Consider the following 15517-nt stretch of genomic DNA (forward strand, 5'->3'; position numbering starts at 1 on the left):
TTCATTGCTTTAAATGAAATACAGCTGTTAATGTAAAATTTGTGAGAAATCGGATGACTTAGCGTGGAAAAATGCGTGTACTCTGATAGATATCCACGCTGATATAGTCATTGCACTCGTTGACAGCTGCCTATGTGTCCAGAGCTGTGTTTTCTGTCTGAGTTTCTCTCAGCCTTGCAAACCTCTGTTTGTCGACTCTCCCAAGTAGTAAAGATATATCCCTAGAAAAATATATCCCGCCATAGTTGAGGAGTAGATTCATATTCTGCAGTTTTGGAAAATGGGGGCGTCATATTTTAGAAATGGGACAGTGGGAGGGTAATGTTCAGAGGATTGACAAGCTGAAATTCCCACGACACAGTAACACCCACCCTCTTAATTACTCGACGTCCACTTACGGTTGCGAAGTGTCGTGGCTTCGCCATGTTCTTTCACTGCCTGCATGCAAGCGTTGCAGAGAAGCATCCAGTTTTCTACTTCCAGTGTATGAAGACACTCATTCGTCAATCTGGCTGCCTGGCAGTGTGTGTCTGTATGTATACATGTATACGCACCTACGTACGTGCGTGCGTACGTACGTACGTATGTATGTATGTATTGTATGTATGTATCGTATGTATGTACGTATTCACGCTGGAAAGTGGCATTATGATGAGTATTGATTGGACATGGCATCTTACTATACAAATACAATGAATGAACAATGCTGAGTAGGCCAATACAATTCGTCTCCCTGATGAAGCTATATTATTCTGATCGCTTTTTTTATTGTGCAGTAATTAAAGGTCATTCTGAAGGGAATGAATATTGAGAAAAATAAAGTTAGCTTTACAGCGGCTTGTAGCTGGGTCATGCTTTCGTCCTGTGGCATTCGCCCTTCTATTTTACTCACGCTAAAATGTCACAGCTGGACCAATGGTGTAACTGCAACTGCAAGGATGATGTGACCAATAATGATACAGCAAATGTGAATGGTTCTAACGCTTGTACAGAATGCCTTGGGCGAAACGAGCAAAGAATTACGCCCCTCCCCGAGCATATCGTTTACTGCCTCGCGCGACATTGAAATACTGGCTATCTCAACGAATAAAATGCGTTGCCCTTCGACTTACGGGCTTCTATGGTTGTGGGAATCTCTCCAAGTCGTACCGGGAACCACTTCCTTCCGACGGTTTAACATCGATTTGTGAGGAAGACTCTTGAGTCGTTTAACGAGACCAACAGAAGTAACTTGCGCTCGGTTCCAACGATCAGGATGTCAGTGGACTGGAGCCATCACGGAAACACAGGCAAGGTTGCTCCCAATCCAATTTTTTTGTAGCTCTACATGATTTTGTAATATTACCTAACAAACCCGACAAAACCCGTCGATCTTGCACCCAGGCACATCAGCTGGCCGGATCAACACACTTTCAGTTACGCAATTGTACGCGCAACAATATTTATCCACCATGTAATTTACGGCCAAATCGATTGTCGGCGTCAATATCAACCACCCTTGCAAGGTTAATTAAACCGTTTAGGAAGCTAGATAGTGTTTGCAACGCAAGTAAAATTGAAGTTCGGCTGTTGCATGTGTTGTGCAACCTTAATAATATCAGCTCCGTTCTCAGCTCGGTGTCAAATGTATTCTGGACGGACTCGACTGTTCTGTGCGGAGCATTCTATAAACAATGCCCCGAGTCCGATCACATTCTTGAACAAGCTAGAGAAGGCCCGAAAATACACAGTGTGTCGCTGTGCATGAAACTAGCGCGGGCCTTTTTACGGGGAGACGACAAACATCGACCTGTGCAATCCGATACCGATTCATTGTTCGACTGTAGCTTCGAGCGTAAGCTATAATTACGAATTGACGAACACAAAACAAAATGTTATAATGGAGGGATTAGTTTCGGCGGAGTAGTTATAGTTGCTGGTACCTTTACTTTGTGTTTTATGTTGCTCTGCGGTCAGAATTCTTATTAAATAATACAATTTCACGCTAATTAGGTTATTAGGTATCGAATGATCTAAAAGAGTTATGATTTATGCATTTTTTTTCAATAATGTGCGATCACACTTGAAATTCTAAAGAAATTCGGGATTTTATAGTTCGCTTCGAGCATCGCCGCTGGAACTTTAATGGCAGTGCAATAGCATGTGTCACAATACAGATAGGGGACAAAATGATGGGAAGAATGTTCTTTAATTGTGGCCACGTTTCGACAAGTGTTTTCCATTTAACACAAATCAAATATTGACTCTATGGTTTGCAAACTTCATTGCAAATTTCAGCTTATTCCAATGCACCTTGAGGAGTGAATGGCAATTGTGGGGGGTGTTTTACAGAACTTTGCTCGTTATTGTTTGTGTCTGACCTACTCACCTCACTTGTACCTACGGTATAGCAGTGAAGTAGTCCTTAGCCACTGGGCATTGTTGAACATGAACGGAACCCATAATGCCGTGCATATTTGTCCTCATAAGTCCGATGCCTTGAGAACGCTTCACTAATAGCGCCATTAATAGAACCACTGTTCAGAATCGCTCAACTGTGAGGTTTGAGTTTGTCATCGCGTTAGATATTCTGAAAAAACATTTTCTCGTTTTTGGATGCGTGTTTTTTGTATATCCGGCAGTCAGTTTAATTCCCACGCCATCATGTGCCAGGAACATGGATTAAGAAAATGTGCTCTCTCCTGAACGAACTCTGATATATAGTCACTGACCTTGTAACATTTCTTAGCAGAGTGCAGACTCATAGAAATAGGTGCAGAGTCAACAATTTATCGTCTTTATCATTTTGTTAGATTCTCTCCAGGTCTGACAACAGACTGTCGCACCAGTGCATGGTAGGCTGTCGCGTAGATCGTGAGGAGAACGCGATTATTTGGCCGTTAAAAGTCAGTAACTGTTGCCAAGAAAAGCCAAGAGACTTGGGGGCCAGTCTACATGTATCATTTTGCGACAACCTCTTTTGATCATATCTTGGCGATGTTTCCCTTCTCTATACATTACAACTTCGCCGATGCTAACTAGCCATGTATGCAACCCGAAATTTCGGGGTTAGTTAATATGCTAAGCCGGTCGGAAGGTGTGAATCACGTACACATCGATAATACCAAAATCAAACGACTCGAACAGCATTTGCATGCAAGACAGTGTGTGGAAACCGCGACTATTTCTCCTGTAAAGTTTGATTGAATATTATTTTCGTCACAGTCCCTCTACAAGGGACTATGGTTTCGTTGTATTTTCGAATTCTGACACCACATGGCAATTGCGATGCGACATCGGTACAAAAGAACTGAAAGACGCTTCATTGTACCAACACCTAGCACAAAAGCTGAAAATGCATGGTCGAACGACGTATGCACGGTCACTCCACAAAAGCGAGTGGAATGACCGTGGCGTGCAGACTTCGCTCGACCTCTATAGCTTGTAGACTTGACTGCTATTAAAGTTCATATTTTACAAGTATAACTCCTACTTTCTTTCGGTCCGTACTTATGACGACATAGCGGCATCCCACCTCACAAGAAAAAACAGAGACATTGTCTATGTATTCGACTCGAGTGCATTGTATCCTGATGTAGCCTCGCCAGTCACAATCGTTTTATCAAACGTTTTGAATCAGACAAGGACTTCCGTCAGAAGAAAATCGTAATGAAAATTTGTACCATTCTTGAGGTTGCTAATTCAGCAAACAACACAGGCGATAATTGTGATTGTCTCACAGTCTTCAAACACTCCCAGCAGAACATTTACATCAAGCAGTGGAGAACGAATTCAATTTTTAAATAGCCAAGTGTAGATAAAGCTACATACGAATCAAAAAATATAAAAATACAAAATTGAGAGTCCCTTGATGACGCCGATTTTTTTTATGCCGGTGATAATGAGAGGGGCCGCGGGCCTCGAACGGAATGATGTTAAGTTTCAGTCGTAGATAAAGGTTTTCGGTTCGGACTTTGATTTACTTGAATTTGTGGTGATTCGGACTCAGTATTTGCTGCATCAAAGGGTGTAAAGTGTAAGATGAACGCTCATGACTACGGTATTTACGAGCTGGTCATTAAACCACGGTGACTTCACCATAATTTTGAATTCTATCTGCGGACGGCAATGGATCACGTGGTCCATGCTGCTTATCTCTCGCCAAATGCCCTTGGCGAAAGGTTAGATCATGTTTTGTCAAAATAATGCATCAAAACATTGCAAAATTTGTTGAAACAACATTTGATGGACATTCATGATGGATTCATTGGGCATGAAAAGGTGTCGAAATTATTCCTCTGGTAGTGATTCGCATGCTTTTTACAGAACACGCTTTTACGTTGTTAGCCTTTTCTATTCAAATTAGATAAACATAATTATGCCAGCATAAGCCGCATAAACGCAGAAGCGAGGACTGCGTTCCTTTTTGAACAGAGCTTACAAACTGCAATTTACCGGTGGTACACATTATGTTTGAAAAGTCCCCTTAAGATAAAAAAACACAGTGAGAGTGACAGTCACTAAGAAGACAATTTTCACGAAAACAAGGATATCTCTCATTGCGAGTTGTCATTGAAAGGCAACCAACGCCAATATCATAATCCCCATCCCATGTTACTGCAGACATGCCTTCAAAATGACTCAGCTGAAACAGTTTTGTGGCCATCGCTGAATTTTTTTCGAATATATATGTCACTTTAAAATCTTATTATTTAATGGCCAAAACAGTGACCATGAAATTTAAATTTCCATTTCCACATAAATGTTGGTATTTAGTCCTCAGACTCCTGTTTGTGTAGCGTAGCCTCCGTCGATTTTAAATTTGACTGAACGAACGCGGCGAACAATGATATGATTGCTTCCTTTCTCCCTGTTTCTCTTCGTCTCTTTGTCCATCTTCATGTATATTCCTCTGTCTGTATCTTCATACACAGTCGCTGGCACAAGAGAATCCATCTATCCACCTACATGATCTATCTATCTAGTTATTTGTCTGTCTGTTTTTTATATGGAAATACTGGTCGAGAAGTTTTATAGCTTGTTCCTTTGTGAAAAAACACTTCGAATGACAATCACTGGAAGAAACTGGATTGCGAAATGAATTGCCTGGTCAACTCCCGTTGTCGGACAAAGACGATTCGTTTGTGCATGGATGTAAAAAATAGATTTTTTTTCATCCATGGTTTGTGTGAAACAGAGGACAAGGCGACATTTCACTTTTATATGATATCCGATATTTACGGGTGCCAATGTACTCTTGCATTGCACGGCCAAAACCGGTATCGATTTATCACTGTGATAGTCCCTCCTCCAAGCAAGAGACGTCCTTTTCTAGCTCCATGGGTCAACCCATGGAGGTAAGGGTCAGCCATAGTCCGTATCGTGTTGAGGGATTGAGGGTGAGCATATCAAGGTCCCATGCCATAATGCTGGCCAGAAAATTCATCGTCAATAATCCCCTCATTAACTAATACTGTGAGCAAACTAACTTCATTTACACTTCGCCGCGAAATGCATACTGGTGGCGCTTTTCGCATCTGATTAACAGGCGTTAATAGATGTCAAGTTAGCATCGGGGAAGTTGTTATAGGAAGGCATGTTTACACAACTTTTTCTTATCAGGTTTGCCTGTCACGTTTTTGAAGAAAGATTGTCAAAAAATGTCTGACGCAAAGATGCGTGGAAATTCGACGATGCGTTACGAGATTAGAAAAAAGGGTTATCGATAATTTTGTGATATATAAAAATAACAGTGTGCAAATCGACAGAGTGAATTCCTTGGACTTGTATATCTGCCACGCTTTGCAGGGTGGTTTTGTACTTAATCGAAGCTAAAATGACCCACATTGACTTTTTCTCTCTGTGTGGTTGACAACATGAAATCTAGAACACATTCAAAATAATTGCATGAATGGATATGAAAACACCTGATCCTAGTGAACAATTAAGTCATTCATCAGAAATACGAAAGCTTACTTATTAATGCGATGTCACACAACGCTCCGCCCACAACCAAGAAAAATAATTCGGACATTTTCATTGGACTTAGTGCGTAGCGTGACATAGACACGTCTTCTGTAGTTTGTTCCGTCGATCCTGACGTCAATTGTCGTCGACAGATTACAATATATCGATAATGGTGATAAAAGCCTTTCGAATAAGAAATTGAAATGATGTTTTCATCGTCCTCCGAGCAAACTTTCGCTTCGTTGAAGTGTCTACGGTATCACGTCGAATTGTCGAGAATCGGGCGAAAATCATATGATGAAAATAATCTTAATGACGTCAGCTCGGCAACTTCTGTAAAAAAAACCCAAAATATATGACCAAACGAAGAATTCTGATTCAAATCGCACTTCTGATTGTCTCCCTAATTTTAATACATTGAAAGAAAAAAAAAGGAATTATAATTAAAATGTGGATACAAAAATATTAACGAAGTGTCCGTTTATGACAATGGCAATGATTATCGCAGAGAATGTGGATTAGATTTTGAACATGGATGACCTGCTTCATCTTCGGAATCGATTCTGCTCTATAAACTTATCAGCATTTATGACAAGACAACATCAAAAACTGGTAGGACACAAGCAAGACATGATTCCTCAAAATTGCTCCTATGTTTAAGGTACAATACACCTTGGTGACAGATGTTCAGGCTTTTAAACTTTACCAACACTTTTTAATCTACTTGTACCACTTGTTGGGATTCATTTTAAAGCTCTTGCTGTAAGAAAAGTTTTCACCATCCTAATTTTTTGAAAATTAAAAAAAAAATCTCCATAGCGTTAGCACAGGGACGGCGGCCATTTTGAATTTCAAATATCGGTAAATCTTGCCGAGGTAATGTGTTTCTCTGCGATACCAAGATTTTCACGATGACCGCCGATTTTTATTCTTGATTTTGAAAGAGAGGTGTTGAAATTCCTTGAGGAAAGTTTGAGAAAAAGTTTAAATATTTCACTTTCGAGGCGCATAATACCTTTAAAGAGTAGTTGTATCTTACAGCCGATTTACTCTCCCTCTAAAATAAGTGACTAAGTTAAATATCATTATGTCCATTATTTAATCATGTCAAACTTAATTAATTTTCTCCCTTTTTTCTAATTTCAAACAAAGGGCCCCAGCATTGGCCCGGCATGTTTAAGGACGCAGGTGGCCACAGCCAGTCTCCCGTCGATATAGTCACAGGAAACGCCAAACACGACCCATCGCTGGGCGCACTGACGTACAAGTACAACGCTGCCAAGACCAAGGAGATCTCCAACACCGGACACTCCTTCCACGTCAGCGTGGACGGACAGGAATCTTGTGAGTAACGAGTGCGGGCCTCCGCTTCCAGCTTAATAACTGAGCAGTACACTTTTCTTCGTTCACATCGGAACTTGCTGGTGTAGACTACCATTCTGATATATATATAGCAGTTCATAAATTTTGTGTGTGAAATCTACAGGAAAAGAGGTTCGAAACTGAAATTAGGCCTACTACAGTTTTGAAAAACTGTGCCCGTACTTTGTAATTGTTTAAACGTTCCCATCCAGACTACACGCCATATATATATATATATATATATATATATATATATATATATATATATATATATATATATATATATATATATATATATATATATCATAGCGTGGCATTGTTTCGTTTTACATAATCCAGGGAAAGTAGGGCACTGTTCGCTTTTGTGATAAATATGATGCAATAGCTTGTTTTCGGCTCATACTGACCTTTCACCCTTACGCCCATTTTAACTTGTATTATTTGTTTTGCGGACTCTGGTACCGCTGATCCCTTACCCTTCGGCAAATGTGTCGTGCATTTGCAGTAATAGATCATAAGTTCATGAACTTATTTTGAAATCGAAGCCGTCAGACTAAAACTTCCCTTCCCCCGTGCCAGGCACTGAATCGCAGAGTATAAATTGAGGAAAAGTACGATTGTTGGTCGCTTTCTCTTCCTTAAGGCAGAACGCGCCTCGGGGACAGATATTCGAACTCTCAAACTTTTACAATTCTCTTCTGATATATTAATTGTAGGGGTTCATTTGAAAGCTCTTGGTGAAAGAAAATTGATCACAGGCTTAGTTTTTCGAAATTCGAAATTTAATTTTTTTTCTCCATTGAGTTAACAAAAGGGGTGGCGCCCATTTTGAATTGTAAACACATGTAAATCTTGGGTTATTTGTCTCTCTAGTACTAACATTTGCACGGTGACCCCCAATTTTCATTTTTGATTCCGAGAGAGAATGGTTGAAAGTTTCATTGAGGAAAGTTTGAGCAAAAGTATAAGCGCCTTCTACCTAAGTTCAACATAATCCCTGCCATCACTTTCCCGACATCTGCTACACTTTACTGAACGAATAAATATCCTAATAAGTATGGGACAGACGACCGATCAAGCGTATGGGATCTACGCTGTCACCACCCCTACAAATGGATACCATTCACGTCTTAGGTTCGCTCTATTTGAAAAACATCATGCAAAGGCTGGTTCTAGGATTAAAATGTGTATAACATAGCACTCCGCTCATCACGCGCGAACAGAGAACATTTAATAAGTAGATGCAGTACGCTGACGGGCAGTCCATTCTTAGCGGCTGAACTTAATACACAGCTGAATCTTTTCCTTCACTTATAACACACCTGCACAACTAAACCTTTTGCTGCTCTCTTTACAACACACAACTGAACCTGTTGATGCACATGTAAACGTTTCTATATACTCTTTGTGATTATTGACAAGGTGTCAACGGTAAGGAAAGGTTGTTGAAGGAGACGCCACTTGTACTTAAATAGGCCCATTATAACTGCACGTACATTTTCCATTTAATGAGTACGAGTCCTAGAGTCATAGCTACTCTTAATTCAGTCACCTTCTCTAATAAGGTAGAATGCGACTCGCGGACATGTGTTCGGACTCTCAAACTTTTACAATTCTTTTCTGGTCTATCACTCGCAGGGGATCATTTAAAGCTATAGGTGTAAGAAAAATTTTCACCATCCTAGTTTTTCGAAATTCGAAAATTTAATTTTCCTCCGTAGAGTTAACACGGGCACGGCGGCCATTTTGAATTTCAAATATCAGTAAACCTTGGGCAATTTGTTTCTTTAGTACCAAAATTTGCAAGAGTTTCGCCGATTTTTATTCTTGATTTTGAAAGAGAATGGTTGAAATATTCCTTGAGAAAAGTTTGAGCAAAAGTTTAAGTCTCTCACGTTTGAGGCCAGTAGGGTATACATGTACCTTAATGAACGATAAGTGTTTACTAAGTTTGTGTGCTTGAAATTAAGCCATGAATACTACTAACTCATATCTGCAGAATCATAGATCTAACCCTTTGAATGCTAAAAAGAATAGACAAACATGAACCTCTGTGCTATTTCTTTGATTGCCCTTGACTTTACGTATCTGATTTATCCATCGCCGTTCCACCTGTCAGTTCTATCCCGTAAAAGAATCGTTGTCAGAAAATCAGTGACCGAGTCTTTCGGTACAAGTGCCTCTTCGTTTGACTGTGCCATTATCTGCTCTTCTTCGCCAGTACTGACAGGCGGACCTCTACAGCACAAATATCAACTCGACAGTTTCCACGCACACTGGGGATCTACAGACACAGTCGGATCTGAACACACAGTAGATGGCGCGTCTTTTGCCGCCGAGGTTAGTCACGTACAGTATTTTGTGCAATAATGTCTTTTATGCAAACCGTTTCTTCCACGATTATTCAGACTTTACTTAAAACGTCCTTATGGACTCGGATTTAGAACTGCACTTCCTATGTTACAATGTTTCAAACAAGATTTAGTGACTAGTTATTTTTTTGAGTGTGGTTCTTTGGCACATATTTGATAACACTTAGTCAAAAATTGCTTATAATGTAAAGTTGTGTTTCAAAATATTTATAAATAAGCAAAATTACTTATAAGGTAAGGCTTTTTTCGATATTTATAACAGAGCAAGGTGATACTTAAAGTCAGAGATGAAAATAAATGCGACAAATCAAAAACTAAGCAACTGGGCAATCGTAGGATTTATGTGAAGAAAGTTGAGTCGATCGTGTTAAACTTTCTGAACAATGATATCACTTTCAACTGTCCTTAGATTGCCGCGACACTGTCTCTCAATTAATTATTACGGTCAAGTTATCGCGGCTTTGGCATCAAAGGACATTTTTGCGAGATTCTGTCTCAATCTGTTGTGAAGAATTACAGACTATGCACCACGTTCAAGCAATCGCCCATTGCTAGAGTTTACATAATACAAAAATTACTCTTTCTGCTTCCAGCTTCACTTGGTACACTGGAACAGAGATCTTTTCAAGTCATTCACCGACGCCGTGCCTGAGAAAAATGGATTGGCCGTCTTGGGAATTTTACTATCGGTAAGGTTATCGAAATTACTCAATAAATTAGGCATGCATTTGTTAGTTTAACCTCTGTCTAACAATCCCGTCTTCCCGCCAAAATATTGTTTGTTTTTCTGTTTGTTATGTTTTGAAAACTGGTGTCACTACAGATTACAAACTTAACTATTGTTGGCAAATTAAATCATCAACAATTAAGCCATCAACTAGTGAACGGTTGGGCTGGTGCATCGGTGCATGAACTAAACTCACATTGTCTTTTGTTTGGGGCAGACTCAATATTGATCACTTTTGAATGAAACATTTTGCTTGGCTCAGTATACAATCATGTGAGTCGATTGATTGATTTGTGGACTGATTTGTTTATAAAGTCACCGTACGGTGACTCGAAGTTTTATGATATCCCGCGCCTCGACCTTTACAAGGACGCCGTTCAGTCCGAAGCGTTGTGAACATAATCGTACAGATATCTAAACTGATATCGTACTGAATGATACAGCACCTGCAACTTAGCGGTATTTGCGTTACTCAGTTCTGGTAAACAAACAAAGAAAACGAATATATTATTTTCCTCCGGGGCCTGAGGTATGTTAAAATCTATCATATTAATCTTGCAATATACAGCTCATCGAGTATAGCAGTCAAATGTTCTTTGTTGACAAAAAGTCAGTTGTCGACAATACATTGGATGCCAACACACATGCTTTTTTTTTTGGATTAGACACGATTTGGCATCAGGAACAGTACAGACAGAAAACTAATATACTAGTACATGAATCAGGCGTTATATCCGAGCTTTAGTTACCTGATATTTGTGATTGTGTATTTACCTCGTTCTTTAAGTTCCGATCAAGATTCAATAAAGATGTGCAATAAAGATAGGGCTATTTCAAATGTGTAATCTATAACGTCATAGAAAGAGAAGGACATCAACTTTATGTACAATGTTCCATGCATCTCCAGAGGCAGCTGGCTTGTACCAACACAGAAATTCCTATGGATTAGTTCTACCGTATAAATTCAAGACAGTCATCCTCTAGGTACCCGACAAGAAACTATTCCTAAATAACAAATCTCCGAAAATTATTCGCCAGCTTAGTTTGATGAATGTTGTTTGAACTACTACTCTTGTGTATGTAAGTAGAACAAGTAGGTCAGTGTCTTCAGTGGTTGTCGATAGGGGGCGCTGTAGACAAGTCCCCAGTGCGGGCAGTGCTCGAACCTGTAAGTTCATGTGGGGGTGGGGATGGGGTGAATTAATGTAGACTATATATCATTCCCACTCTTTGCCTTTTTCTCATTCAAAAATCACAGGTCGGCAAAGAGAACCCAGCATGGAACAAGATCCTGGACCTTTTCCCCAAAATAACACACAAGGTACAATATACAGATTTTTTTTCAGTCCCAAAACACGTTTTTCATTCTATCACGTTGGTGGAGTGACTGAATGTAATTATACATATCTCAATCGCGAAGTAACACTAGATCTTTCATCTGTCTCTAACGTCTATAATTTCATCAATCCTTCGGGGCTTATTATGAAATGCACGTGGCAACAGCTGCTTATAAAACGTCCCGTCTGTGCATTAACTTTGGCAGTACATTTTCCTCACAGGGAATGAAAACTGGAATAGCGGGCGGTTTTGACCCAACCGGTCTTTTGCCAGGTGAGAATAACAAACACAGACAAACAAACACACAGACAGAAGGAAGAAAAAATGAAGAACTACGTGCTTTTCCCAATTCGATACCTCAAATCCTAACATGTTAGAGAGAGAGAGAGAGAGAGAGAGAGAGAGAGAGAGAGAGAGAGAGAGAGAGAGAGAGAGCACGACCGTCTATACGTGGATGCTTTTGTACTATCCAAAATATTTTGGTTCGTTGAAGATGAGATGTTTTATCTTGTAATTACACACTACCATGGCCGTAAATCAAATGAACACTTGCGGTTTCATTCTACGGGTGACAAAATTAACTCATGCGTTTCAAAGTACGCGTTATCGTTCAGGACATCTGGTCGCGGTAAAATCTTCATGTTTGCCTATTCTTCCGTTGTTGACATATAGCGTCCAAAGAACCTTGCAATACATATTCTGCGTCTCCTCTGATCGCTGTTTGTTCGTTGCTACGTCCCTCAACATCAATGAAAGGACAGGCAAATTAATTAGCTCACTGCTGAACTTTTAATATGAGTCCCTGTTACAATCAATTTTCCTGCTTTCATTTAAGTTTGAAGGATTATCAGTCATTCTGTATTCTTGTCCTTACTAAAACATCTGCTTTTCCTATCCTCGCATAAAGAGAATACAAGAGATTACTACACGTACCCTGGTTCCCTGACAACTCCCCCATGCTATGAGAGTGTGACTTGGACAGTCTTCAAGCAACCGGTTGAACTATCTTCAGACCAGGTAAGCGTTCAGCAGGCTGTGGAAAGCCAACTATTGACTGAAAAGATACCATACTGGAGTCACTGACAGGTCATGCAAATGGCATAGTTAAATTATGAAAAATCAGAATTGTGGTTATATAATTAGAAAATGATAGAGCGCAACAGAATTGCACAATACGCGACACGAGTTTCAAGATGATGAGTTACCTTCGTATTCTTCTGAGCACTATTTATTGTGCATGTCAAGTCTATCAAATTTAAGCCTATCGACATACATTCAAGAAAACACAAACAAGTCAAAGTCAAAACAGTTCAATCATTAATTAAAAATGAGGGGCTGCCTATAAACATAATTACTGAACAGTTACTAGACTTTTATGGTGATAACTTATGTTTGAATTCTAGCACAGTTTGTGTAATTTCGTCTTTCGACGCCATCCTTTCCTTTGTTATCAAATCTTTATCAAGGCAGTTTAATCTGTTTCTTTATTTGAGCGTGTCTCTGAGTTCAAAGAAAAAGTGGTCCATCTCACTCCACAGTACTTCATGTGTGGGCTCGACTAAAGACTTCTCAGTATTGGTTACATCAAAACGAAAGTTTCCTTTTCCCTAATTGACTTGACATATTGAATGTCTGTCATCTCGTATTCTCAAATGAGGACTAGTTTCAAGCATTCTTGTTCTCTGATCCAAACTATACATTGTTAACACAAGTTCCCTCCTTTTCTTTTTAAAAGGCCGCCCGTTGCTTCAATTTCCTTGAACAAAACATGATCTAAAAAGTATAAAACGTTGCTTTTAGACTTTATGAGTGCTTCTGTACCCAAGCGTGTCTAAAATTCTTTTCCCCAGATGGCCCGCTTTCGGAAACTGATGTTCATCGGAGACAAGGAAACAGCGAAGGGAGGCGCCCCTGCCAACATGGTGGACAACTACAGACCACCGCAGCCGCTGTACGACAGATAAATACGGAAATCCTTTCCTTGATCTCAGTAGCTGCCACGCCGAGCTGAGGTCATAAAGAGCCAAGTGATCGTCCGAACCCGAACCGTAGATAGCTATTAACATTACTGCAAAATATAATCTTGAGATCCTTTATGAGTAAATGTAAAGTGGACCCAGTCTAGTCTGCTGTATCTATCTACATTCAGTATAACTAATCTGTGAGAGAGAGAAGGTAATACGATGACACACCAAAAATCAATGATACCAAATATTATACAAATGCGATTCCAAGAAGCGACCTCCGAAATATGGTTAACAACATCCTAGCAGAACTGCACGCGTCAAACACCTTCAACGTGATAAGACACAGCTTGCTCGTCACCCCCCCCCCCCCCCCCCGCCGGAACGAACGGGGGGAAATTGCCATCGCCGAACTCTATCACGCAGTGTAAAGTATCGGCGTTACAGTGGAAGCTTTTGCTCTGGGTATCCTGATACACGAAAGTTGTCATTAATTCCACTACTAATATGAAATGAAAGACATTAACAGTCTGTTTAAGCCGAATTCTGCAAGTAATGGTTGTGGCCTGTTCCTCAATAAATTAAAAACCTCAAGCCTGCCAAACATTAGTATAACGGCCCATAAGGGCCATTTTTCGTGAGAAAGTGCGCACCAGATACTGTCTAGTGGCCACGAGATACTATCACGTGCGCACGAGAAACTATCTCCTGGCCACGAGAAAGTATCTGGTGCGCACGCGATACTATCTGGTGCGCACCAGATACTTTCATGAGCGCACGGGATAGTATCTTGTGCGCACGAGAAAAAGATTATTTTTTTCTCACAAAAAAAAGTCCCTTATGGGCTTTCATATATTAGAGAGGCTTTAGCTGAGCAAAAAGCTGCGAATAAAATTTTGCTCAGGTTGCAGGTTTACAAGGAATTTTCACAATTTCCTTCTGTAACTAACATGAAATAAACATAAATTTATTCTGAATAACATCCCAGGCCTGTTCTGTGCAATGTATGTGTATTTCTGGTAGTATTTGTCAAAGAGTCCAGTTTGTGCAAAATAGTGGCGAATTCATTTCTGCACGTGACTATCATTCCCATTGGTGTCAGAAAGACTTTAAAATCCTGTGTCTTAGCCTGAACGACAACACAATGCGATCCTCTCCTAAATCCTTTGAAGTTTATCATTGATAATGTCAGCAAAGTGCATGCAACCAGGTTAAGCGATCGCAAGCTTGCTTTTACTGCAATGGGTATAGCGTTAGGGTAGAATGATGGGGCTCGGGGCCAGGTATTCAAACTCTCAAACGTTAACAAAAAATCGATGAAATCGATGTTTGCTATTTGTAAGGGTTTACTTTCTCACAAAAGGAATATTTGTGGACATTTCATCGATGTGGTGACATTGTGGCTGCTGGAGCCTCGTGGACGTACGCCCTCAACGTATAGGCGATCGTATTTGACATACACGCATCTCATTAACAGTGCACGGTTTTGTAGAGGGACTGTGAACAGTGCGTGACCCTCTAGCAACTATAATGCACCGAACAACTTGTACGAAACAATTCCCCCATACGAAAACCGGAGATGAAATATTTGTCTAAAGAATCTTAATCAAGCTTTTAAAAGCCATTAGTAAGTGAATTGCACGATAATATTGCTTACTCAGTATCAGTATAGTTATTACCCGGATGCCTTGTTTCGGCAGGAGTTTTCAAGTTCATAAACATAAAGTACATTCATAGTGTTCAGCATCATATTTTCAGCTAAACTTTGTGCATTTATTGTGGAATTGCATGTGGCTATGGTACAATGT

General features: G+C 40.0%; 1 protein-coding gene across 1 annotated transcript; it reads left to right on the forward strand.

The window, feature by feature from the left end:
- The first annotated feature begins 1117 nt into the window (after positions 1-1117).
- Positions 1118-14691, forward strand: LOC139148058 (carbonic anhydrase 1-like). The gene is made up of 8 exons (XM_070719330.1): positions 1118-1289; positions 7099-7290; positions 9530-9648; positions 10274-10369; positions 11666-11728; positions 11967-12018; positions 12653-12762; positions 13596-14691. The coding sequence occupies exons 1-8, from the start codon at positions 1256-1258 to the stop codon at positions 13707-13709; spliced, it is 780 nt and encodes a 259-aa protein (XP_070575431.1). The 5' UTR covers positions 1118-1255; the 3' UTR covers positions 13710-14691.
- The last annotated feature ends 826 nt before the right edge of the window (positions 14692-15517 follow it).

This window comes from Ptychodera flava, chromosome 13 (genome assembly GCF_041260155.1).
Source record: "Ptychodera flava strain L36383 chromosome 13, AS_Pfla_20210202, whole genome shotgun sequence".
NCBI classification, from domain to species: Eukaryota; Metazoa; Hemichordata; class Enteropneusta; family Ptychoderidae; genus Ptychodera; species Ptychodera flava.

Excerpts from the sequence above, each read along its gene's own strand:
- LOC139148058 (XM_070719330.1), top strand. The coding sequence starts at position 1,256 with ATGTCAGTGGACTGGAGCCATCACGGAAACACAG. Across the intron at positions 9,649-10,273 it reads GCGCGTCTTTTGCCGCCGAG|CTTCACTTGGTACACTGGAA; the intron begins GTTAGTCACGTA and ends TTCTGCTTCCAG. Across the intron at positions 12,019-12,652 it reads CCCAACCGGTCTTTTGCCAG|AGAATACAAGAGATTACTAC; the intron begins GTGAGAATAACA and ends CCTCGCATAAAG.